Source organism: Spea bombifrons, chromosome 11 (assembly GCF_027358695.1).
Source record: "Spea bombifrons isolate aSpeBom1 chromosome 11, aSpeBom1.2.pri, whole genome shotgun sequence".
Lineage (NCBI taxonomy): Eukaryota > Metazoa > Chordata > Amphibia > Anura > Pelobatidae > Spea > Spea bombifrons.
Genome location: NC_071097.1, coordinates 11,823,112 through 11,847,083, shown reverse-complemented (window position 1 = coordinate 11,847,083; position 23,972 = coordinate 11,823,112). Strand labels below are relative to the sequence as shown.

The 23,972-nt window shown below is 40.9% G+C and overlaps 1 protein-coding gene across 2 annotated transcripts in view; it reads left to right on the top strand.

Annotated features, from left to right (window-relative positions):
- PALD1 (phosphatase domain containing paladin 1) overlaps positions 1 to 23,972 on the top strand; it is a 134,728-nt gene that overhangs the window by 79,174 nt on the left and 31,582 nt on the right. For both annotated transcript variants that reach the window (XM_053450661.1, XM_053450662.1), the window contains exons 10-18: positions 1,409 to 1,513; positions 5,649 to 5,744; positions 7,600 to 7,734; positions 13,109 to 13,225; positions 13,455 to 13,634; positions 18,784 to 18,981; positions 19,499 to 19,639; positions 19,985 to 20,056; positions 23,126 to 23,266. In XM_053450661.1, coding sequence (XP_053306636.1) covers positions 1,409 to 1,513; positions 5,649 to 5,744; positions 7,600 to 7,734; positions 13,109 to 13,225; positions 13,455 to 13,634; positions 18,784 to 18,981; positions 19,499 to 19,639; positions 19,985 to 20,056; positions 23,126 to 23,266 — 1,185 coding nt within the window. The remainder of the gene's footprint in view (positions 1 to 1,408; positions 1,514 to 5,648; positions 5,745 to 7,599; positions 7,735 to 13,108; positions 13,226 to 13,454; positions 13,635 to 18,783; positions 18,982 to 19,498; positions 19,640 to 19,984; positions 20,057 to 23,125; positions 23,267 to 23,972) is intronic.

Here is a 23,972-nt window from a genome sequence, read left to right as displayed (position 1 = left end):
AATCTATTTAGCAGGTTTTTTCATTCGTTTTTGCAGATGAGTAAACGTTTTTTGTTTAAAAAATGAGAAAAAGTAGTTTTTTAACAAAAAATCCCCATATTTTATCATTTTTTTTTATAGTAAATTAGATGATATGATAAAATTAATGGTATCTAAAGAAAGCCCTGTTTGTCCTGAAAAAAACAATATATAATATGTGTGGGAGCACGAAATGAGAAAGAAGAAAATCACAGCTAAACAGGAACACCGAAAAATTGTAAAATAGCCATTGTCCCACAATATACTACGAGTAATAACCCCTATTGTCCTTAAGGGGTTAATATGCATGACTGTGCTGACAAAAAATGTAGCGATGCAAGTGCGGCATTGTAAAGTGCAATCGCGAGAGCGATTTAAAATAAGTGTCGCTCTTTCACATTTTGAAATGTTGGGAGGTGTGTTTAATGCAGGGCAAAAACCTGCAACACCCGCGGTGGCCTGGCAAGTGCGTGGGCTGGCACACCGAGATGCCATTGCAGCCGATGCGAGTTTTACATGCCAACCGCTTTAAAATCATTGCTGGGGGCAATACACATGGGTACATTAACCAGTACAAAAGGGGGCATCAATACACAAGGGAGGGGCCCTGGCTGGGGACATCACATAAATCAATACACAAGGGTGTTGGGCATTAATGCACATGGGGCAATATACAAGGGTGTGGGGGAAAAACATTGAAACCAAAGGGGGGCCTGGCTGGGGCATACACAAGGGGCGGAACACAAAAAACCAACCAGTGTGGAAAGTATTTTTTATACTTTGTGTAGATTAACCCGTACTGATGCGGGTATCAGTGTGGCAGAGTCTGTCCTGGTGTGTGTGTGTTTAGGTGTCAGTGTAGCAGAGCCTGTCCTGGTGTGTGTGTTTGGGTGTCGGTGTACCAATCCCATCACATTACATCAGTATGCGTTAGAAAATCAGGAAAAGATGGGCATGGATGGTGGGCTGATTCGGTGACGCAACGAGCCTCTTGACTAGACTTGCCCCCCCCCAGGCCTTAGGCTGCCAGCCCTCCCCGGCCCGTAGCAGGGCTAAATGAAAAAGAAAACACCCACCCTGCGCCCGGAACTGCGTGTCCCGATCGTCAGCGATGCGAATTGCACATCCCTGCGCTAAACCCAGAATATAGGTTGCATCCTCACTTTAAAGACTTAAAGTGGGGGTGAGGTGGGAAAGTGCGGCCTATATTCGGACAAATACGGTACATCCCTGAGTTCAAAATAAAGCTTATCGATTTCTGTCCTCAAAGTTAAAATATACTGCCCAGTAGGTCATTCTTCCCGTTTTGGTGTATGCAAATCTGACTTTTCTTTAATATTTGCATGCTTGCAAATGTGAATATTGGTTTAATAGTTATTTTGTTTTAAAGGTTGACAGTGTGATTACGTTATGCTCTGAAATGCACAATATAAAAGCAGCAATATGTGAGTTTAAAAAGAAGCTGGAAGGTATTGGCGAAGACTACCAAATTCAGGTACTTCTATCTCAATTTCATAAACAATAGATACATTTAGTAGAGTTGGCACAACTCAATTTATTTTATCTAAAATTTTATAATTGCAATTTAAGGATTCTGTTCCACTTGAATATAAGCAACTTTTTATTGTTTTAATTACACAACACTGAAAAGTTTGTCACATTTTGTAAAAAAAAAAAAAAAAAAAAAAAAAAAAGTGATATTACATTTTAAATAATTGATAGTGGTTTTAGCATTTAAGAACCCTAGCTATTTGCTTTTAATGCTGTATTTAACTACATACATTTTTTAAATTCAGCAGATGAGGTAAAAAAACACATTTTAAATATATAACAGTGTCATTTAATCCAGCAGTAGACAAATATATTGGTGCTAGTGTTATCATAAGCGTTAAATGCCCAACTTGCATTTTGACAAGAAAGAATATTCTTGGATCGACATTGTAAGTTAAGAGTTCTTGATCCAATGACAGTTCTGAATGTTCATGTGTTTTTGCCCTCGTCTGTATGATTATATTAATTTGAATAATATCTTGGTCAGATCAAACACAATAGGCATATTCTTTTTTTATAATTTACATAAATATGAAACTGTAAATTATTGATTGTGTGCAGTATTGTAAGTCTCCATTGTTAGAAACTTATACTCTTTGTATACATGCGTTTAAGGTCTATTTTTCCTTTTGGATTGTCACCAGGTCATTTGAGGCCATGCAACGACCAGTCTCCTCCAACATGGTTGCACTTGGCTGTTTTTTTGTTGTTGTTTTCTTCAAATCCCATTCTCTCTTTATATACATTTTGTTGATTGCTGTGTGGAAACTGTAGGATAGGGTTGTAACATTAGTTGTCTTGATATAATAAGGGTCTGTGCTGTTTGAGAGAGAGAGAGAGAGAGATTTAGAAAAGTTAGGGCAGGTGTCTCCTATTCAGAACACAACATAGGCCCACCTCATTAACAATCAACAGCTGTGTCTTACACAGACATAACTTTAAAAAGGAAGGAAATTGTATATTTCTAATTCATAACAATCTACATGCGCTGTATTAACAGGACGTACTCTAAGTAAACTTTGTCAGGAAGGTACATTTGGCGGACATAAAATGTGTCTTTATGACAAGCTCCATAAGAGATATTGAGCAGAGTATAACTGTTTCATACAGCTTCTCTGTCATTCAGGAAGCAAAAGGGTTTAAAGGAGATTCATTTGTATATGAGTGGAAATAATTGTCAAACAGCGTTTTAGATAATATACTGCTCTCATGCTTTATACATGTCATGAGTATAGCAGGTTTTGAGATGACGCTTATGACATTCTCACTGATCACATTGACGTTGTTTACTGTAGACTATGATATAGCAGCGTGTGTAATATGATAGAGCTTTATAGCATACTTGATGGCATAATAGTTACCTCCCTTTGTGGCCTTAAGAGCCTTAACTCTTCTGGAAGATTTTGGAATGTGTTTGTAGGGGAATTTGTGCCATTCAACCAAAAGAGCATTTTTGAGCCCACTGATTTTGGACAAGAAGGCTTGACTCACAATTCTATTAATCTCAAATGTGTTTCATGAGGTTAAGATCAGGGTTCTGTTTAGGCCCCTCATGTTCCTCCACACCAAACACCACCATGCTGGAAAAGAAAAGGGCCTTCCTCAAACTGTTGCCTCTGTATTCTGTAGCATTAGCATTACCCTTCACTGGAACGAAGGGACCTAGCCCAAGCCATGAAAACCAGCCTCTAGACCATTATCCCTCCTCTACCAAACTTTACAGTAGGGCTGCAACTAACGATTATTTTAATAATCGATTAGTTGGCCGATTATTTTGTCGATTAATCAATTAATCGGATAAAAAAATACATTATTTTAAATTGAAGAAAAATTGCAATAAAAAACGTACAATTTACACTTTCATCTCTTTATTGCAATGGCCTCTCTATTCACCTTCTTATTTTACTGACATAATAATAAAAGCTACAAGAACCCAAACACGGTGTTTCTCAAACTAGGTTTTAATACAAAGTTATTAGTAAATATTAATTCATGTTAACTATTTTTCATATTTAATAAAAACTGAGAAAAAAGCCTTGTTTAATTTTTTTTATTTACCAAACTGCCCCCAGTTATGCACATCTGACCCCCAGCTTGCCACTCTGCCCCCATATAAGCCTTATACCTCTTATATGCCAGATTCCACTGTGCCCCCTGATATGCCACTGTGCCCCCTGATATGCCTTATACTCCTTATATGCCAGTGATATGCAACTGAGCCCCCTGATATACCTTTTACCCCCAGATTTGTTTTATGCCCCCCTGATATGCCTAATATCGATATGTCTTATACCCCCTATATGCCACTGAGCCCCCTGATATACCTTTTCCCCCCAGATATGTTTATGCCCCCCTGATATGCCTAATATCCATATGCCTTATACCCCCTATATGCCCTAAAAATTCATAATACCCCCCATACACCACTATAACTCACCCATACACCACTCTGGCTCCTCCCCCTCCCATACACCACTCGGGCTCCTCCCCTCTCATACTCCACTCTGCCTCCTCCCCCTCCCATACATCACTTTGCCTCCTCCCCTCCCATATACCACTCTGCCTCCTCCCCTCCCATACATCACTTTGGCTCCTCCCCCTCCCATACACCACTCTGGCTCCTCCCCCCTTCCATACTCCACTCTGCCTCCTCCCCCTCCCATACATCATGTTGGCTCCTCCCCCTCCCATACATCACTTTGCCTCCTCCCCCCTCCCATACTCCACTCTGCCTCCTGTGAACCTCCGTTTCTGACAAGACACCAGGGAGCCGGGTAGAGAGGCAGAGTGGCGTATGAGAGGGGGAGGAGCCAGAGTGGTGTATTGGAGGGTGGCTCCCATACACCCCTCTGACTCCTCCCCCCTCCCATACACCGCTCTGCCTCTCTACCCGGCTCCTTAACTGAAGGCACTTTCACTGCAGCTTCATAGAAGCCACAGTGTAAGTGAAGGGCAGTAACGGAGTCTGTCTGTGCGATGCAGACCCTCGGGGGGGTCTGCATCGCACAGACAGACTCCGTTACTCACCTTCACTTACACTGAGGCTTCTATGAAGCTGCAGTGAAAGTGCCTTCAGTTAAGGAGCCGGGTAGAGAGGCAGAGCGGTGTATGGGAGAGGGGAGGAGGCAGATGGGAGGGGGAGAGAGACGGAAGTGAGAGACCGGCCGACAGTGAGGGGAATCCAGGTCCCCTGCAGCGTTGTGGGGGATCTGGATTCTAGTGTTATAATATGATCTCTGTTTGAGGTCGGATTATATAAGGAGAGGAGTTTTTCAGAGCATTTGCTCTGAAAAAAACCTCTTTTTATAATCGATAAAAATCGATCCGATTAATCGATAATGAAAATCGTTAACGATTTTCATTATCGATTATTATCGATTTTATCGATTAGTTGTTTCAGCCCTACTTTACAGTAGACACCATGCATTTCTGTTCTCTTGGCATCCACCAATCCCACATTTCCACTGCTCCAGTGTCCACACAGTGGCAGTGTGCTTTACAGAACACATTTGGCAGCCCAATTTATGAAGCTCTCAAAGTAAAGTGATTGTGCTTGTTGCTTCCAGATGCAGTTTGGAAGTGACGCTACAGAGGACGGGCAGTTTTCTCTACAATAATAGAATTTACATACAGTGGACTAGGGTAGTTCTAGCAGGGCAGAAATTTGCACAAACTGACTTGTAGTAAAGATTACATCCTATAACAGTGCCGTGTTTAAAGTCATTGAGCACTTCTACTGCCAACATTTGTCTATGGAGATGGCATACCTATGTGCTTAAACATGGTGTGGGTGAAACACCTATTATCAATAATTAAGAGGTATGTCCACATACTTTTGGTCAGATAGTGTATCTGTAGGAGGCTACTTAACATGACTGTGGGAAGTGGTGTCAACAGAAAGCAGAAAAATATAGTAAACAAAAATAGAAAAAGAAAAAAAGTTCCATCCTTTCCATGTTCTTAACTTAATACATTCATGTTATGAACACTAGTAATTAATGAAGAAATGTATTTTGAATTTTGTTGATGACATGATGACATGATATTTACATAGTCTTTATCTCTTTTTTTGTGTCTAGGGAAGTAGTACCAAAGAATATTTTCTGCGTGGAACTCTTAATAGCCTGGACCGTTACTTTTATCTTGTTGCTTTCAACTACTACCTTCACGAGCAGGTAATATTTATATTTCTTAACCCATTTCTGTTCCAGTTGTGTCAAGGAAAGGTCAAGGCACTGTAAAACATATAGAAACATCTTCAGGGTTTAAGTGATCTATTTCCAAAACACATATCGAAGTTTTCTAAAGTAAGATTAGAGGTTTGACAACTAAATCCATCGACAGTTCAATTATACATTGGTAGATTTGTCATTTTAAATCCATATGCCATTTACTTATAATAAAAATGTCAACTATGATGCATTTAGTGAATCAGCTCAAAGTTACTACAGAAAAAGCTAAAGTTTATATAAACCATATCAATGGACCTTGGTTAAAAATAACACTGGTGCATGATAACACTGGTACATCAGCCATAACATTATGACCACTGGCAGATCATGTGTAACACTAATAACCTTGTTATAATGGCACCCGTCGGAGCAATAGAAGAAGGTGACCTGGTCTGATTAATAATGTTGATGGCCGAGTGTGTGTGCATCGTGCATCCATGCGCCTTGCAACTTACAGGACTTAAGGTGTGCTTTGGTATCTGGCACCCAGACGTTAGCAGCGGATCCTTTAAGAGGTCTAGTAGAGTCCGTGCCTTGATGGATCAGGGCTGTTTTGGCAGCAAAGGGGGGACTACACAATATTAGGCAGGTGGTCATAATGTTTTGGCTGATGAGTGTAAATACAGTGTGTACAATGCCTACACCATAGGCTATGGCCCTGCTCTCCACCTGTGAAGAACAGACCATTGAACTGGGGCCCACCAGGGAGTCCACTGGTAAGGGAAGATATGCTATTTTCCTTGTCTTTAAATTCTTCCATGGCACAATATGGCCATAAATTCAGATTCTGAAGAGTTTTTCAAGATGGGACAGATGTTAGACATTCAAGCTACAGTTTTGAATTACGAGGGATGTTCAAAAAGTTTCCACGCTTTTTTTTTTGAACTCTATTTATTTTGGAACAAATTACATCAAAAGCGAATTACATCACTTTTCTACATAGTCACCTTCCTTTGCAATGCAATTTTCCCAACGTCGTACCAACCTTTTCCCAGAAGACGGTCAACATCAACTTTCCTGTCGACGGTTGCGTCTTGACTTTCTTTGCTACGGGAGATTCTACTGCATACTTTGCTGCTTGCTTTCAGACTCGTAATGATGAACCCACATTTCATCACCAGTGACTATCTTCTGCAGAAAACAATCACCTTCTTCACGATAACGGGCCATGTGTCAGGAACAAACGTCTAAGTGCCTGCACTTAGGCTCCTCTTTCAGCTGCTTAGGCGCTCACCTGGCACACACTTCACTGTCATGAATCAGGGAATAGACAGATCCAACACTCAGCTTTCAGATTTCCTGAAACCTCTTCAACTGTTACTCTTCTGTTTTCGCTAATCAGTTGCAGGGTTCTTTTTTCATTCCTCACGGTTGTGGCTGTAGCTGGACATCCGGAGCGCTTTGCATGGCCTTTTTCAAACTTTTTAATCCACTCATAGACGACTCTAAGAGAGAGAACTTTTTCTCCATACTGAGCACACATGTGAAGAGGAATTTGTGCTCCCGGCACACCTTCTGCCCACAAAAAGCATATGACAGAACGCTGTTCCTCTTTGGTGCAATTTATACGTTTTGCAGCCATCTTCACCCCAGGGTGAAAACGCTTTTATAGTAAGCTGCAAGGGCAGCGGGCTTGCCAGACAGAACTAGCCACATGACATGCGAAGACACGACCAATTACAACTCCTCCTGCCTTCACCGTTTCTAAAGAGAATATAAAAGTGAAACTTTTCGAACGTCCCTCGTACATAGACTTTGTAGATTCCTTTTTTAATTAAATCTACTTGTTTCATTTCAGTATCCTTTGGCCTTTGCGCTGAATTTTAGTCGATGGATGTGTATGCACCCATGGATTTACAGACTGCAAGCGAATATGAATCTCTCAGAGCTTACTTTATCTGGGGAACTTGTAACAAAAGGAACACGGGTATTGGTAAGTGATGTTATGATCACATTGACTTTATAGGTTGGTTCTTATTGAAACCATTTTCCTTAGTATGTTAGTATTTCAGATCTATCAATTAAAAGAACCTAGGCCTAGCTTCCATTTGAATGCAGTTTGGAGCTTATTATACATTAACTGTGCAGTACCGTATTTTCCGGCGTATAAGACGACATTTTAACCCATGAAAATCTCAAAAGTCGGGGGTCGTCTTATACGCCGGGACCGAGCCGGACTGGAGAATTACGATTCCCCACGAAGCCCCTAAAACTGTAGCGTATCTCTAGGGGAGGGGCGAGCGGAGAAGCTGCCTCCCCTGGACCAGTCTTCAGGGCCGCGCCGAGGTAGGTGCAAGATCGTGATCTCCCCAACTAGCCCTGATCAGCGGGCGCCCGATGAGAAGGGCTGGTTGGGGAGATCACGACCTCCCTCTAACTAGCCCAACATTAGGGAGCTCGAGGTCTGGCACTTCAGACCTCGGCTTCCATGCTCCCTAATCACTACGCGCCGGCTATTGATGCCGAGTGCAGGGATGATGTCATATCCCAGCGCTCGGCATCAATTGCCGGCGCGTAGAAATGACAGACCTCACGCTCCCACAACTGGATGGAAGATAGAAGATGAGAAAGGTAAGAGATGGGGAGAAAGGGGTGTAAGTGCGTGTCAGGTGTGTGTAAGAGCAGTGTAGGTATTTGTGTGTTTGTAAGTGTGTGTGTGTGTATGTATGTGTGTGTATATATATATGTGTATATATATATGTGTATATATGTGTATGTGTATGTATATATGTGTATGTGTATGTATATGTGTATGTATATATTGTGACAAAAGGTGTGGTACAGTGATAGATGGCAGGTATATTAGACCAGCCTTGGTCAATAGTAGCCTGCTTTAAAATATGTCCCAGGGAAATATGTTGTTTAACAAACTGCACTACTGGCAGTTTTCAAAACCTGGTAAGGGTCCCTGGGGCGGAGCATCTGGAAGAGCAGGGTGGGCCAGTGCTCCAACAGCACTAATTGCTGTTTTGATCCAGTCCAGAGCCTGCATTCTGGACAGGAGCTCCACAGGTGTGGACTAAGTAACAGCTCACCTGTGGCTGATTAATTAGCAGGCAGAAGGTTAAAGGGTTTGAGCCCGATTCAGAGGAGGAAGCCACTGTTATGCCAGCTAGGAGAGCTGATGAACTGAGGGGTGGTTTCTCTCTGCAAAGCCATATTGATGGTAACTTGTAACCTGTTTTGTCCTAAGCAAAGACTGTTATTCTGCTTACAACTGCTGCTGTTTATTCCTTTAAAATAAACATTGAAGCTGAGCTGGACGTGTCCTGGACTTCATTTACCCTAGAAGACTGTGGTTACAGCCAAGATCCTTGACAAAAATCCCAAGGAAAAGGGAGGCCTGTCACAATATATATATATATATATATATATATATATATATATATATATATATATATATATATTTGTGTGTGTAAAGGCAGGGGTGTGTGGTGAGGGCAGTGTATAAATGTGTATGTATGGACAGGCGTATGTTAGTATGTGTGTGTGTGTATATATATATATATATATGTATGTATAATATATATATATGAATGTGTGTGTGTATCGGCAGTGTGTGTGTGTGTATGGACAGGTGTGTGTAAGGGCAGTGTATGTGTATATGTGTGTTTGTAAGCTGGTGTGTACGTGTATATGTGTGTAAAGGAAGGGGTGTGTGAGGGCAGTGTATGTCTATACATGTGTGTGTGGACAGGCATATGTTAGGGAGAGCAATCCAAGCAGGCTTTGTATACAACAACCAGCCAATCACCGGTAAGGTACATCGCTTGCCGTGATTGGCTGGTTGTCGTATACTGGGTAGAGGGGTAGTCTTATATGGCGAATATAGCCCAAACTCCATATTTTAACTGGAAAAGTTGGCGGTCGTCTTATATGCCTAGTCGTCTTATACACCGGAAAATACGGTAAGCTTTTTTGCTGGAATTAAAAATCAACAGAAGCAGGCAACATACTTAAGTGCGCTGTAGTATGCAAGTTGAAAGGTCAATTGTTCCTGCAGAACTAGTTAATTTATACGCAGAAATAGTTTTTTTGGTTAAAATAGTTTTTAGTATTCTTTAATAAATAGAATAAAAAGTGAGTTTTATACAAGTGTCGGCACTCAGTGTCGTTATTTGCAACGACCACCTTAACAGTTAATGGTTTTACCATCAGAAACATTGTGAGCCTGATTCACTGTGTTATCCCTTATACCATGTTTCCCACACTGTGTCCCAAAAGCATTTGTATTGAGTGAGATGACAACAAACCAACAAAGAAGGGAATTCTAAACCCTTCAATAAAATATGAAAGGTTTAGATAGACATCTGCACATTACATTTCTTGATGATAAAGTGGAAGTTAGGCAGATATGAAAAATAGGATAAGACCTTATGCATCAGACCATTTTAAATGGTCAATCTGTTTGATGGCATGAATTAGCGGGAGAGAGGTCTCTGAGTTTGTAGTTATGAACAGAAAGTCGTCGGCCAAGGCAACCAGTTTGTTCCGAGTATGACCTATCTGTTTGCCCTGGATGTCTTTGTTAAGTTGTATGGAGTTAGCAAATGGTTCCAGGATCAGGACAAACAGTGGTAAAGATTGTGTCCCATTCAACAGGATCAGCAGTTCTGAGAAGCAGGAGCCCAAAACCTGATTACTGTGTATTTATTTGGATGGTATTTATGTTAAGTAGGTTAGCTAGAATTGTTGCGAAGATTTTTATGTATACGTTCAAGAGTAAAATAGATCTATAACTGTGACCAAGTCTCTGGGCATTTTTGTATTACGATATTGTCAGTCTGTCAGGTCCTGGGCTCTTGCCTTTCGGAGTGTGCTTAACAGTATCATCTATTTTTTTTATGGTAATAGGGGATTCAGAGTGTTGCTTTGTCTCTGGGTCGAGGTGATGCTTAACGTACCGGTCCTTTTCTAAATATCCTTGGACTGTGTTCATTAGGGGTTTACAATCTACAAAGATAAGTGCAATTGCTTGACGCAGTCGGCTATTGGCTTGTGCTATAGACATAACGCCCTTTAGGAGGTTTTTATTCGCACAATTTACAATTTCTGTTACCTTTGCTTAAGTGCTTTTGCCAGCATCCTTCCAGGTTTGTTGGGGTGTTGATAATATTTTTTTGGATCAGAACAGATGCATTCATTTTGCATTAATAAGTTCAGCTAATTCTGAGCGTTTCGTCTTGAGTTGAAGTGTGGCGGCCTCTAGTGTTTTTTTCAAAGATGTGTTTCTAGCTCTGTGACCTCTGCGATAAGTTTATCTATATCTGCTTGCCTCACGCGTTTAAAGTGTATACCTGTGCTGATAATAAATTGTCCCCGTATATAGGCCTTATGGACCAAATTGTTTGCTATGGTATGTCATCTGTCTGGTTGATTTGGAAGTACCCCTCCAGCAAGGATTCTACCTCAATTTTTATAAGCGTGTCTGAGGGGAGGGTCTCCATGTTTTGGTGTAGCCACTTGTGGCTTGGGCTCCTGATGTTTAGCGTGATCGGAGCCTAGTGACTCCATACGGTTGTACGTATATAGCAGACATATAAATGCGGTGTATTCTGGTGAATCTCTAGTGGATGTGTGTAGTCCCTGTGGGGTGAGTGATACGCCACGTATCCACTAGTTGTAGTATGTGTAATTTTTTCCTTACTCTCCTTAAATGCTTACCGCTCGTGCTGAGTGTTGAGGGGCTGATGCAAAGGCTTTATATAGTTCAGGCATCAATAATATGATATTAAAACAAATTAAACATTTGGACATTTTGAACGAGTGGAACAGTATAACCCCATCTTGGGCAAATCCAAACTTTGCATCAGGTCCAAGGAGAATGCCGAGGGCGAGCTCTGACCAAGGGGGAACGACACAGAAAGAGTTAGTATTAGCTCTCAGAAAATAGAGCTGTTGTATCAAAAGGGTTTTGTTTGTGCTGTTTGACAGTGCAATATAACGCAGGGTGGGGTTAGCTGCAGTTATTACACAAGTCGGGTCGGATCCCCTGTGTACAACAATATGGTAAAACAAATTTGTTTGAGAAGGGTTATTACAGCTATATGAGATGTTGGGGCACTGAAGTGGACATACCAAGACATTTTGGACAATGCTATGCATCCAACTTTGTGGGAACAGTTTGGGGGAGACCCTTTTCTGTTCCAGCATTTGGACTGTGCCCAAATGCATAAAGCAAGGTCCATAAAGACATGGTTGGATGGGATTGATGTGCACAGAACCCTGACCTCAACCTCATCACAGACCTTTGGGATGAACTGCAACAGAGATTGCGAGCCAGGCCTTCTCGTCCAACTTTAATGCCTGACCTCACAAATGCTCTTCTAGGTGAATGGACAAGAATTCCCACAGAAACATTCCAAAATCTTGTGGAAAGCTTTCCTAGAACTACAGATAGGTAGAGTCGTCTCTTGAGGAATCTAGTAACATAGTCATGCGCCTTGGGATCTGTACGGGGTAAATATCTCAGAGATACTTTGGGCTTCATCGGTATGCCTGGCAAGAATCCCCACAATCCGCTGACTCTTTAAGTCCAGAGCTCTCCACGCCCCGCTATTGGAGCATGGAGGTTCTATAGAGATCGGCCATTCTGGTGGTGGTTTGTATCGTTCATGAGGAAGAACAGATACCACCACTACCACAAGTCTTTACATGTATACAAAAATAACTTTTCAGTCATAAACAGAGGGTATAACAGTAAAAAACAGGATTTCAAGTTTGAGATTTCTCCAGAGGATCACTAATACCTCCATCTGAGTATGCTTAAGGCAAAGTTTTAAATTTTGTAACACTGACAGTAGGAATAAGAGAGAAAGTAGGATAAGGGGTAAAACAATCAAATGCTAAGACTTCTAGATGTTCTTGGGGAATATGATACTTTGCCAATCCACTGATCCCATATTGCTTGGAATTTCTCTACTTTATCTTGTAGTTTTGCAATAATCTTCTCCATGGCGAAGTGGTGCCAAGAACATGTAGTATATGTTTGTATTTATATTACCCATTATCTTAAGAATCAGGCCTTTATAGTAAGTCCTACACATAATATTTTCTGGAGCATCTCTAGAATGACAGGATCACGTGGAAACATGGTATGTTATGTTAGAAAATTATCTGTATGTAGAAATTATCTATATTTTAACTCTTACACATGATTTAATGCCTGTTTGAGAGTAAACTATCCTAATTCAACCCGAGCGCATTAAAACCCTTCTCTGAAGAATTAAAAAATTATAATTTCAAAATATTCTTAAATGCATGTGTACTAGTGACATTCACATAGATGTATCTTGGGTTCCCTGCAGGTGCTAGATGAACGCTTCTCTCCAGATGTGCTGAGCACTATGAAAGAAATGAGCGTTGCCAACTTTCGAAGGGTGCCTAAGATGTCAATTTATGGAACTGCCCAACCAAACTCCAAGGTAAAATATGCCTAATGTTAATAAATAGTACAGGAGTCCATCCACTAAACCTAATAGGCTTTTTAGAGGCGGCATTCCACTTAAAATTGTGTGGCTCTTCAAAGTTTTGCTATATTACAAAGATGTTAAATTGTAACTTCTGGACAAGATTTGTATAATTTAAATCACATTGCCACATCACCAGTAATTCTACACTCTTATTAAGAAGCCATTGATTTATTTGCTTCAGGCTACAGGTTGTGTCCTTAATTACTTGACTGATGCCAAGCGAAAATATTCCAACATTCTATGGGTGAACCTTCGAGAGGATATTGTGTTGGAGGGCAACGAGCAGATCTACACCCTTAGGGAACCAGAACATTTGGAGCAACCTATTGCAGTACCTGTAACATCCCCAGAACAACTGGAGGTAATAAGTGGTGATTATTGATAATGGCAAATCAGCATTTTTGTAAAAGTAAAGTCTTTGACCAGTATCTACTGTACTTACTTTACCTCTGTGGATTCTCGCTTTTGAATATTTTTCATATCTGTTTTGGGTTGTATTATGTATATACTGTATATGTGTATTATGTATAGATGGGGTTTGCGTGGTATTTTAAACATGAATTTTCCTGTTGTGAAACTGTTTATGCACTCATAGAAAACTCAATCCAATTAAAGTTATTACATTTTTGAAGTCTGCCCTTCCCAAAATACACTGTATGACCAAAAGTATGTGGGCACCTGACCATCACACCCATATGAGCTTGTTGAATATCCCATTCCAAAACTTCAGGCATTATTATTTAGTTCCCCCCACCTTTGCATCTATAACGTTTTCTGGGAATGCTTTCCACAATTTTTTGTGGAAAAGTGTGAATGGAATATTTACCCATTCAACCAAAGGAACATTTGTGAGGTCAGGCACTGATGCTGGATGAGAAGGTCTGACTTGCTATCATATTTCAAAGGTGTTCAGTGTGATTAAAGTCAGGCCTGTGTGCAGGCCACTTGAGTTCCACCACACCAGACTCATCAAACTGTGTCTTTATGTCGATGCTTGGAATAGTGCAGTTGTGTGCAGCTGCTCATCCATGGAAAACAATTTCATGAAGCTCCCAACACACAGTGCTTGTGCTGATGTTTCTTTCTGAGTCAGTGTGGAACTCTGTAGCGAGTTATGCTACAGAGGACAGGGGATTTTTACGCACTACACGCTTCAGCACTCGACAGTATGATTGTACGTGGTCTACTGCTTTGTCGGTGACCTGTTGTTCGGCATTTCCACTTCACGATAATAGCACTTACAATGGCCTGGGGCAGATCTAGCAGGGCAACAGTTTCACAAACTGGCTTGTGGCAAAGTTGGCGTATTGTAACGGTGCAACATTTAAAGTCACTGAGCTCTTCAGTATGACAGATTCCAGATATTTCTCCATGGAGATGGCATGCCTATGTGCTGGATCTTATACACCTGTTAGCAATGGGTGTTAGTGAAACACTAAAGCGTAATAAATAAGAGGGGTGTCCACATACCCTTGGCCATATAGTATATAGTTTCGAAACCACATCATGCCGTGAAGTAATTTCTGTGTTATACAGCTCTGTAGGGGTTTCAGGCTTCAGCAAACTACTCACAACAGTAAATCACCAGCATTGTTTTTTCCACCAAAATCTCTCAACGAAAGAGATGTAATTTCATCCAGGGTGACAGCAAAGACCCCAGAACAACAAATGCAACTTGCAGGCCTCTGGCAGTGGCGTTGTCATGTTTGTGATATTTAACTGCATCAGAACCTGGAGGACTTGATATAATTGAAGAAATCATGAAATGACATCATATTCGGCGCAGGCACAACACAGCATAGGGGGAATAGGCTTCAGTGGCGACCTGGAGTGGAGGATATGCATAGGGCTGCAACTAAGGATTATTTTCATAACTGATTGGCCGATTGTTTCGGGTTTTTTTTATTCATTATTTATTGGATAAAAACCAATATGAAAATTTTTCGGTTATTTAAAATAAGTTAATGAACAAACTGGGTGTTAAAAACAAACAGCAGGGCTAAATGGGGACAAAAAAACTACATGCGTCGGGTGATACGAATTGCGCATCCCTGGTGACAATATTTAACAGAAAAAGTATAATAACATTAACAAACGTTAAAAACATACTGGTACAGAAGGAGAAGAGGGCCCAGCTTTGCAAGCTTCCGTAAATTTGATTATCTGTTTCTTCACTCACTACAATACTAAATTTCTTTAAAGTGAAAGATATTTTTTTTTTTTCTCATATCAAAATTTTATTAATTTTCCATACATAAAAAAAGACAATTTTTACAATAAACAATAATACATAAAGTTGACAGACAATGACGAATAAACCTCTGGTTCGGGATGCAACAATATTATAGGGAAGCAATAAATCTCCTACTACACAATTTCCAGGAGCTGTAGGCATTTCTCCCATTGTTTAATCTTACTTATACTATGTCCGACTGATTTTGTTATGCCCAATTCCATTTTACAATGGTATAATGATCGTAATCTTATCTCTGACCACTGGGGGATCTTATTACCGTATTTATCGGCGTATAACACACACTTTTTTAACTAAAATTTGAAGCTGAAATCCTACCTGCGTGTTATACGCCGATAAATCTTAGAGCCAGTGGCGGAACTACCGGGGTCGCAACTGCGACCGGGCTCTGGAGTTCTGCCAGTCAGGGGGGGCCCAAGGGGTGCCGAGCGGTTGCTGAGGACGACCGCTCGGCAACTCTCGGGCCCCCCTGACTGACAGAAATCCAGGACTCCTCTGCTGGCGGCCGCCGCCGCCTGCCTCAGCCTCCGCCGCCGCCTGCCGCCTGCCTCAGCCTCCGCCGCCTGCCTCAGCCTCCGCCGCCTGCCTCAGCGCTTCAACTCTTGTGTTGGAAGCGTGAGGCGTTTGTCTCAGGTGCCGGCGCTCAGCAGTGAAGCGCCGGCACCCGAGACAAACGCCTCACGCTTCCAACACAGGAGTTGAAGGTAAGTGACCGGGATGGGGTTAGGGAGAGAGAGGGGAGATCCTGAGAAGGGGGGTTAGGGTGTGTGTGTCTTACTGTGTGTGTGTCTTACTGTGTGTGTGTCTTACTGTGTGTGTGGTTTCCCAGATAGCAGTGATTCTGATGAAGTTTTTTTTGTTCAGTTTTTTTGTTCAAAAATGGGGGTGCGTGTTATACACCAGTGCGTGTTATACGCCGATAAATACGGTACTTTTCCAGAATTTGGCTATCAGTATCTTAGTAGACAAAAGTATATGAATTATTAAATATTTATCTACCTTTGGACCTGATGGACAATCCAGAGCAAAATCTGGGGTAAAGGGCAACTTAAATCCAATCAGTCTCTCGATATGGTCAAAGACCTTTCTCCAAAGATCTTTTATTTGAGGGCATAACCACCAGGTATGTATGTAGTCCCCATTTTCAGATCCACATCTCCAACATATTGCTTCTGTTTTTCCATACGTTTTTGCTAATTTAGAAGGGACATAGTACCATCTGTAACCCAGCTTATAGAAATTTTCCCTAGTATTCAGACAACGTATAGCTTTATTAACCCACCGTATCGAATCTAACCAAGATTCCCAAGGTATTGTCCTCCTTAAATCCCTTTCCCATAATTTAATTGCCGGAATCTGCGTATAATTTTGATGGGATCTAATGAGGGTTAGGCATCTAGAAATCATACCCTTAGTATTCCTCATACTATACATTCTTTTAAGTTGTTTCAGATCTTCTCCATTATACAGTAGTTTACATTTTGAAATAAAGCCCTTAATTCTTAAATATGAGAATATCTCTTTGGAGGGTATAGAGAACTCCTCCTGAATCTGGGGAAAAGATTTAAGTTCATTGTCTAGGTATAGATCTTGAACAATATAAATACCTGCTTGTTTCCATGGGTTTAGATTTAGATTATCTATATTGCCTGAGATTACATCTAAGGGGAGAAAATTCCCTAACGTATTATGTAAGCCTAGTTTTTTTTTTTGGTCCGTTCCCATACTTCTAGTGTGCTTTCTAGGACTAGAGATCTTTCTCTCCATATTTTTTCCCTACTTCCAAATCTTATGATCCATGGTAAAGATGCAATATCTCCACAACCAATCATTTTTCCTTCAAGTTGATACCATATCTCGTCTCTAGCTTCCTTTATCTGGGAGGCCATTACATGGGCTAACATACATGCATCATGTTATTCCACAATATTTGGTATTCCAAGACCTCCTTCTCTGGTTTTCTTAGAGAGGAGTGTTAGACTTATTCTAGGTTTTTTATTTAACCAAATGAACTTATTAAAAGCTGTCTGGATCATACGTAGCCAAGATTTGGGGACTTGTAGAGGTAGCATCTGAAATAAATATATCCATTTGGGAAGGATATATGATTTGATAGTATTTATTCTACCGGTCCAGGAAATTTCTTTCCTTTTCCAGTCATTTAAAGTTTTATTTGTAGATCTTAATAATGGTAGAAAATTAGTCTCTACTGTCCTTGCAGGGTCCTTAGTAATCTTAATCCCTAGGTATTCTATATAATCTTTGGCCCAGGTGAAATCAAAATTGGATTTTATAAATCTTAATTCTTCCTGGCTTAAATTATTTGCCATAAGAACAGTTTTATTGATATTCACTTTATAGTTAGAATATTTAGAGTAAATTTAAATTACTCGCATTAATTCAGGTAAGGATGTTCTAGGTTGAAAGTGAAAGATATTTTGAAAGTTGCTAAATGTACTCTAAAGTGTTTCCACTAGAATTTTGCTGAAATGACATGCACAATGCAGAGCCTGGCTATTATAATGGTAAATTAAAAAATGTTAGTGTCAGGCATTTTGCACCAGGATTTCTCTTTTAAAAATAGCCACCTATATATTTAATGGTTTGTATTAAAGGGACTAAACAGAAGATTAGCCATCGAGGATACTAAATACAAGCTAATGATTTCATGCCCTTTAATATGTCCTTTTTCAGCTGTCACAATTAAGATTAAAAATAAGCAATTGCTTTCGAATTATGACCACAAGAGGGCAGTGTATATATTTTTTTAAGTCTGAAAATTTGCTTAGTGAACGGCAAACATTAGTAAGTTAATATCATCAACTATAGTCGGTATATGAAGTTATAATGATAAAGCATAGTGATTCTTATAAATTAACAATATGAGCCATAGTAAGGGCTCATGGAAAGGGAGTTGATTTGGTGCTTCTCCCTCTTATGTATTATATTGTAACAATAAACACAGCAGTGCATATAAGTTGACTCCCCTAGCAGAGAATGACTGCTCCTTACCGCATTATATGGAGGCTGTGCCTGCTTACCCCATAGTGCAAATCTCTGATCTCCCATCCGGTCTGTTGAGTAAGAGGTGGGCCGCCTGTTAGGTGGCAGACCCTCTGCTGGCACCATAGGCTAAAGTATGCCACTGATTAAACGTATGCGCTAATGCATTATAAAGTGATGTTTATGGTAAATGCTTACTAATGAAATTATACATTTTCCTGCCTAAGCACCTTTTTGTTTTTCTCATTCTCAGAAGTTAGAGGCGACTGTGGCAAATCATGTCCTTACCTCTCAGAAGTGGTTGGATGTTTACCTCGAACAGGACAAACAGATGAAAATGTTTAAGACGTGCCAGACAGTGCAGGAGGTTTTTAACCAACAGAAGAGTACGTGCCCAGGGCTGGTGTACAGAAGGATTCCAATTCCAGATTTCTGTGCCCCTAGGGAGCAGGTAATGGTACTTACAATGTACTATTAAACTTCAGCTTTACATATAGGACATCCCCATAGGGAATTTAATGGAACAAGGGTAAAACTATTTCCTATTCGATCACTGGCATCAAGAGTTCTTTACTGCATAGGGGTTCCAGTTATTTTTGAGCCTAGAGGGGCCTAGATTTTAACACGGATCATGTGATCCTCCCTCGTAAAAACATATCCAGAAGAGGCAATCAAACTCATTTATCACTGCGCTATAGCAGGGGTGTCCAATCTGCGGCCCTCCAGCTGCTGCAGGACTACATTTCCCATACTCCTCAGCTTGCCCCTTAGCTGAAAGAGCATTATGGGAAATGTAGTCCTGGAGCAGCTGGAGGGCTGCAGGTTGGACACTCCTGTGCTATATAACCAGTACCCAACAGTTGGTTCTCCAGATGTTAAACAAAAAATAGAATAATCCTCTGCACAGCCATAGCTGCCCTCCTGTTTTACGAAGGCAGGTGTTTTGAATTGTACCATTTGTCATACAGGATTTTGACAGGATTCTCCAGTCTATGAAGAGCATCCTTGCAGAGGACTCCAAAGCTGCTTTTGTATTTAACTGTCACGGAGGCAAAGGGAGGACAACGACTGCAATGGTTATTGCCTTACTCACCCTCTGGCATTTCAATGTAAGTACTAAATCACAAACCATGGACCAGATTTCTAAAAATGAATTCTGGGTTCAAAATACTATTTGTGTGAAGACGTTTGTTAGTTGATGACGTCACATTTTCTCTAAAGAATGTTTGCAACCTCACTCTTAGAATGTGAATGTGTAGCTAGAATTGATGCCCCCAGTGTTCAGCTAACCATAGAATCGCTGTTTATTACTGCATATAGAGGATAGTCTATTATAGTTTACTAGCTGAACAAATCAAGGCTGTAATTATAATATCTAATAGGAGATTGTCCTATCTTCATATTCTTGTCAAAACATTTTATGTATTTTGTCTGTCTCTTTATCCTTCTTGCAGAGCATTCCTGAAATGACTGAGGATGAAATTGTAAGTGTGCCAGATGCCAAGTATACCAAAGGAGAGTTTGAGGTAAAACATCCTGACTTTCAGCTCTCTTAGAGAGTGTGTCTCCTCCATTATATCAACCTTGTTGAGACTGAATTTAACATCACAGCTATTGTGGGTTTTTTTTGTGGCACTCCAATATCAACTAGGAGCAGTCACATCGTTGGGACCGGTTGCCCATAGACAGCTGTCTGCTGGCACAGAGGTCCCGAGCAGTGGATCTGCGCGGCTGTGCGATCACATCTGAAGGCACACCTGTGGCGCGGCTGGAGGCAGAGCTTGCTGGGTGCTGTGGAACTCCTAAGCACAGGGGACCTGTTGTGGTCCTGCTATTCTGTTTATTGACGTTGGAATTTGTGTTGCTGTTCTTGACCCTTGCCTGACTACTATTCTGCCTAGCTATTCTGATCCTTCGTTACTCTACCTATGCATTGTACCTGGCTTCTCTGAATACCTGCACTGTGTACCAACACACCAATCTACACTCAGTACCGAGCGTTACCTGCCTACACCTGAGCCTCCTCACTGTTGGGATCATCTAAGTCCCTTTCCGCTTAGCTTGGGGCCCACTCCTTGCTAGGCGACTCAACTTCTGCTCATTGTGATGACATATATGACAGGAGTCTTTCTAATATTGTTAAACTGAAACAGTACATCGGTCATGATGGGCCTAGCAAATATGCTACATTCACAACTCTCAGCTGGTCCTGTTTTTTTTTTAGGAGCAGAGAATGTATAATTGGTTTTAAGCTACCATATTTTTTTTTAACCTGAAAGTCACAATTATGTACATATGAGCCTGAATTGTATTTAAAAATACAGATGTTAACCCCATAACGACCGATGATGTGCCAGGCCCGTCACGGAAAAGCAGTCACTTAATGACTAATGACGTGTCTATGATTGCTTTCTTCGCTAATGTTGAGGTTTCACGGTCAGGGCTACTTGCCAAGCCGTGACTGCTTGGAGGGTGTGGGCATGAAGGGGTTAATAGTACCAGGCCTCTGGATTTACTAACTTCAACCCTTAACAAGGCATATATTACACCAAATTAACCCCACAAATCCTGCCTATATCCCCCCAGGTAGTCTGCCACCACTCACGATTATGATACTGGATTTGTGAGATACCCGAATTACAATCTCTCTATCTCTATATCTCTCTCTCTATATCTCTCTCTCTCTATATCTCTCTCTCTCTATATCTCATCTCTCTCTCTATATCTCTCTCTCTATATCTCTCTCTCTATATATCTCTCTCTATATATCTCTCTCTCTCTATATCTCTCTCTATATATACCGTATTGGCTCGAATATAGGCCGCACTTTTTCCCCCCACTTTAAGTCTTTAAAGTGGGGGTGCGGCCTATATCCGGGGTCTAGCGCCCGACGCCCGGGACATGCAGTCCCGGGCGCCGGGCAGGCAGCGGGGTTAGGATACAGATCCTAGGGGACCTGCATCCTACTCCCCGATACGCTTAGACAGCCTCCCCTGCCAGCACTTCCCATGGGGGGGGGGGGGTGCCGGCACGGGAGGTTGTCTAAGCCCCCACCTACCCCACGGACTTACCGGAACAGACTCCCAGGTGTCTTGCGGGGCCGGCGGGGGACATCTTCCAATACGCGTATACAACTTCCGGTGCTGGCACATCCAGTGCCGGCACCGGAAGTTGTATTGCGTAGATGTCCCCCGCCGGCCCTGCAAGACACCCGGGAGTCTGCTTCGGTAAGTGGGGGGGGGGGCAGAGGAGGACAGTGGTAGCAAATCTCGGGGAGGGAGGACAGTGGTAGCATATCTCGGGGAGGGAGGACAGTGGTAGCATATCTCGGGGAGGGAGGACAGTGGTAGCATATCTCGGGGGAAGGACAGTGGCAGCATGTCTCGAGGAGGGAGGACAGTGGCAGCATATCTCGGGGGGGGGACAGAGTGGCAGCATGTTTTTTTGGTGCTTTTTTAAAGAAAAAAACTTTTTCTTTAAAAAAGCACCAAACTTTTAGGGTGCGGCCTATATACGGGGGCGGCCTATATCCGAGCCAATACGGTATATCTCTCTCTCTCTCTATATATATATATATATAGATATATATATATATATATATATATATCTATATATATATATATATATATATATCTCTCTATATATCTCTCTCTATATATATCTCTCTCTTTATATATCTCTCTCTCTATATATCTCTCTCTGTCTCTCTCTCTATATATATCTATCTCTCTCTCTCTATATCTCTCTATATCTCTCTCTCTATATATATCTCTCTAGATCTCTATATATATATCGCTCTCTCTCTCTATATCTCTCTAGATCTCTCTCTATATCTATATCAACCCACCCCAGGCAAATATATATATATCGGCATCAGGGGTAATGTGTGGCCCCTCACCGGACGCACGTTTTTGCTACTCGCAAGATGGAGGCATCATTTAAAAAAATAAACAATTTTCCATACAGGTATTGCATTCAACCATGCAAGTCAATGGGGCCCAGCTTTCTAATCACACTGTGATTAGTAAACTATAAAAAAAAAACATTCAAAATTGTAGTAAATATGCGACCATGTCTTGTTTTTATTCTTCTATCTAGACTCTGGTGAGTGTTGTGCAATTGGTACAGGGCCTATGTGCCAGCTTGCAGCAGGGGCTAATTCACATCTTGATCTATAGCCAGTTGCAATGTGTTATTACATAAGTGCTGCCCAACCGAGACATGGGCTATCACAGTCAGATCCCCCAAAGACCTGTTACAGAAAAAGAAGTAAAACATATTCAGTTGCAGCCAAACTAATGCCCACCAAATTATTTCAAATATTGAAATAGTGTCTTTTGAGTGATATACTGAAAATTCAAGCAGGTCCACCTTTACCTAATGTATCAGTTTGTCTTAGTCTGTCAAGTCTAATTTTATCATACCCTTTGAATGTATGTATCGTAAGTACGTATGATCTGTTTATCGGCATACATTTTCGCACTTGTGTTTGTATGACTATAAAGTATTGTTGATGGAAATTATGTTTACAGTTTTGACATTAAAGAGGAGTTGGGATGGCTACTTTTTTTTTTTAAAAGCTTGTGTCTTTTTAGGTTGTGATGAAGGTTGTTCAGCTTCTGCCGGATGGGCACAGAATGAAGAAGGAAGTGGACATGGCACTCGACAGCGTTAGCGAGACAATGACTCCCATGCATTATCACCTTCGAGAAATCATCATATGCACTTATAGACAGGTAAATTAAATTGACTGCACGTCTTTATGATACTCCTCTCTACATTATATGTAAAAGCGGTCTTGCAAAGTGTGAAATGCAATGAAATATTATAAAAAAAGTCTTGCTCAGGTATTCTGTGTCCATCTAATAAATCTGTAGTACGGTATAATCATTCTGCATCTCATCGGTAATCCACACACAAATATCGTAATTTGTGTAACAGGGAGGGAATGTGTACTTCAGGACATTTTTATTATTTATTGATTTTCATTATCACCCTCAGTTTCTTCAGAACCATATGCGTTCTGTCTCTGTAATAATCAAATCCAGTGCAGGTGTTTTAATTTATCCATATAATTACATTGCTAGATTTCATCTCTTTTACAGCCTTTATTGTTGTTTTTCTTTCCAGTGCTATAGGTTCTGTATTTATGTCAAAAATCACAGCGTTAGTAATAGAAGTGCCAGTTCTTAACTAAGATGCAGGTTTTTTTGGCCCAGAATCAAAACTATGACATCATTAATTTTTTGACATCATTAATGTTTTGACATCTGTGCAAGAGGCTTATTCAGTGGCTGAAATAAATGAAACAGGTGTCAGACTAGTGGTCCAAATATTAAATGGCATGTGACATGCAACAGCACAGACACTTTCTGTTTTCAAAGATAATATATACACATCTGTAGACATTTACCCTGTTGAAACCGTCTCACTATGCCCATT